Genomic DNA, 2,821 nt, shown 5'->3' on the forward strand with positions numbered 1-2,821 from the left:
GCTGCTGCTGCAGAGGCTGAGCAGCCTGGAGTTAAAGGAATGACAGCTGGCATCCAGCTGGGACAGGCGCAGCCTACTGAGCCAAAGTTCAAGGACACGAAAGTCAAGAGTGAGGCTGGCAATGGAGCAGCTCAGGTTGGGTCAGTTCTGGAGAGGAGCCTCACTCTTGGGGAGGACAGTGACACAGATGTGGAAGGAGAGGGGGTTCCTATGACCCCATGTGTAGGTCCTGGGAAGAAGAAGCAAGCCCTGCTTGGAGTTGGTACAGGGGACCCTGGAGCACCTGGAGTGGGACATGTGCAGGGCAGCCCAGCCTCAGCTGTGGAGGAGGGCAGGGCGCCAGTGGCTGTCCCTTCCGAGACAAACCACACACCCATGGTGATTGACAGCGACACAGACGAGGAAGGTGAAGTCTCAGCAGCACTCACCTTGGCCCATCTGAAAGAGAGGGGAATTACTTTGTGGAGCAGAGACTCGGGCATGGAAGACGTCAAGTCCCAACCCCAGGTCCTTGTAGAGCGAAGCCAGAGTGCCTCTGGAAGAGACAGTGACACAGACGTGGAGGAGGGAAAGAGAGAAATGGTCCCTGACAGCCCCATGGACACAGAGAGCCAGCCTCCCCATAGAGCCAGAGATGGAGGTGAGGATGTGGACATGAACTCCCCTGGTGGCCACCTAGAGGGAAATCAGGCCTCCTCTGCCACAGTAGACAACAATGCTACACAAGTGGAGGAGGAAGTCCCGCCAGAGCCAGCTGTTACCCTCGGGGAGAAGCACCAGCTGCCTCTAGAGGAAGCCCAGCCTTCTGAGGAGGCCTGGGAAGCAGCTGTGGGGGAAGGCTCCTCTTCAGCAGTGGCAGATGTAAGAAAGAGCCAGCAGCTGGTAGCAGAAGATGCTGGGAGAGAGTGTGCCACAGCTGTTTCTGAGGCGGAGAGCACTCTTGAGGTGGGGGCCCAAAGCAGGTCACCTACTGCACCAGTGGAGCAGGTGGTGGTGTATACAGGTACTCGAGGGGATCCCACACAGCCACAGAGAGAGGGAGCACAAATGGGCAGAACCAAGACTGCCAAAGACTGCTCTGACGGTAAGTGCTGCCCTCTGCTCTGCCCTTGACCCTTGAAATAGGCTGTCTATAAGGTTAGAGGAGAACTGTAAAGGTCTTGAGGATGAGAGCTGATACTTTATCTGTCTTATATCTCTTCCCACAGAATCTGACGATCTGTGCCTTCCAGCTACCCAGTGCTTTGTAGAAAGGGAAAGCCAGAGCTCAGCAGGTGAGGACACTGTGGTGTTTGTAACTGAGTACAGCAGAAGCTGGTGATTAGACTGGTGGTCCTTGAAAGACTGTACGGCCTAGATGGGGAGTGGGGCCTGGTGTTCTGGGGGAGCTGTGTTCCAGCCATCTTTTCTTGTGCAGCTCAGAGTTTGGAAGATGAGCCTACCCAGGGCTTCCTATGTACTCTGCCCCAAGAGCCTGGGCCTTCCCATCTTAGCCTTCAGACTCCAGGTATAACAAAGTCTCTCTGAACCCTCAGCTTCGTATTCTTTCTTGTTTTCTTCCTCTACATCCTTTCATGGTCTGTCTTGTTGGGAACTGTGGACCCACAGACCCTGAATTTTCTGTAAACAACTTGTTTTCTTCTGCTTGCAGCTGCTTTGAACACAAGACAGGAGAGTGGTTTCTGGTGGGCTTGCCGCTGAGAGTTAGGGCATAGCCGTTTGTCAAGGAGACCCTACATAAGCTGCCCTGGAACACAATACAGTTGGCATTCTTGAGGCATTCGTGGTGTTCTTGTTTCAAGAGTGACGTGTGTGTGTGTGTGTGTGTGTGTTTCAGTCAGCAGCCCCTTGCCCAGCTCGCGAACCTTGCAGTAGTGCAGGCAGTATGCTACAGCCTTATTACTGTAGTACAAGAAGTACAGTCGCTACAGGACCATAGTACCACGTAGCACAGGAATTACAAGTCTTATTTTAGATTTATCTATTTTTATGTGTATGAGTGTTTGCTTGCATGTACTTACGTTCACCATGTGCATGCCTGCTGCTCACAGAGGTCAGGAGAGATTGTCTTATCCCTGGAACTGGAGTTAAGAACAGTAGTGAGAGTGTTCTTACTCAGGCGATGGTGGCGCACGCCTTTAATCCCAGCACTCGGAGGCAGAGGCAGGCGGATCTCTGTGAGTTCGAGGCCAGCCTGGTCTACAGAGCGAGTTCCAGGACAGGCTCCAAAGCCACAGAGAAACCCTATCTCGAAAAAAAAAAAAAAAAAAAAAAAAAAAAGGAGGGAGTTGGAGGGGTGTATTAATAGCTCACTTGGCAGAGTGCCTGCCTGGCAATCTCCAGCAGCACATAAACTGAACATGGTGTTGCACATCTACAATCCCAGCACTCTGGAAGTGGAGGCAGAAGTCAGCTTAAGGTCCTCCTCTGCTACAGAGCGAGTTCAAGTCCAGCCTGGGCTATGGGAGAATCTGTCTCAAAAAAACAAACACTAGAGTGGGGGGAGGGCATCTGTGATGTGACTGCCTTGGTAGAGGCGCTGCACTCAAAACGGCCGAGGCTCCTCAGTAGACTGGACGAAGCTTAACGTCCCTTCTTTCATTAGAGACTTTCCTGCTAAGCCCCATTACTCCTGCAAAGGCAGTTCCTGGGATAAGGCTAGCTAAGGAAGTGGGAAGGGGAGACATGACAGTTGCTTCTGTAGGCAATAAAGGTCCAGAATTCCAGCCCAAATGCATCCATCGTCCCCTCAGCCATCACCCTTACCTTAACATAACAGACCACCCCTGTGGGAGAGGGAGTCCTTAACCAGTGTTTGCCA

At 52.5% G+C, this 2,821-nt stretch overlaps 1 protein-coding gene across 1 annotated transcript; it reads left to right on the plus strand.

Annotated features, from left to right (window-relative positions):
• Positions 1–7: 7 nt before the first annotated feature.
• Positions 8–2,244, plus strand: LOC126499712 (mediator of DNA damage checkpoint protein 1-like). Its single transcript, XM_050139029.1, has 3 exons — positions 8–1,084; positions 1,209–1,274; positions 1,418–2,244. The coding sequence occupies exons 1-3, from the start codon at positions 40–42 to the stop codon at positions 1,525–1,527; spliced, it is 1,221 nt and encodes a 406-aa protein (XP_049994986.1). The 5' UTR covers positions 8–39; the 3' UTR covers positions 1,528–2,244.
• The last annotated feature ends 577 nt before the right edge of the window (positions 2,245–2,821 follow it).

This window comes from Alexandromys fortis, unplaced genomic scaffold, assembly GCF_014885135.2.
Source record: "Alexandromys fortis isolate MF-2015 unplaced genomic scaffold, M_Fortis_MF-2015_v1.1 scaffold_37, whole genome shotgun sequence".
In the NCBI taxonomy this organism is placed as follows: Eukaryota; Metazoa; Chordata; class Mammalia; order Rodentia; family Cricetidae; genus Alexandromys; species Alexandromys fortis.

Bases quoted from the DNA above. Each gene is read 5' to 3' on its own strand.
- LOC126499712 (XM_050139029.1), top strand. From the start codon at position 40: ATGACAGCTGGCATCCAGCTGGGACAGGCGCAGCCTACTGAGCCAAAG. The intron at 1,085-1,208 runs GTAAGTGCTGCC...CTCTTCCCACAG, and splicing joins TGCCAAAGACTGCTCTGACG to AATCTGACGATCTGTGCCTT. The intron at 1,275-1,417 runs GTGAGGACACTG...TTTCTTGTGCAG, and splicing joins GGAAAGCCAGAGCTCAGCAG to CTCAGAGTTTGGAAGATGAG.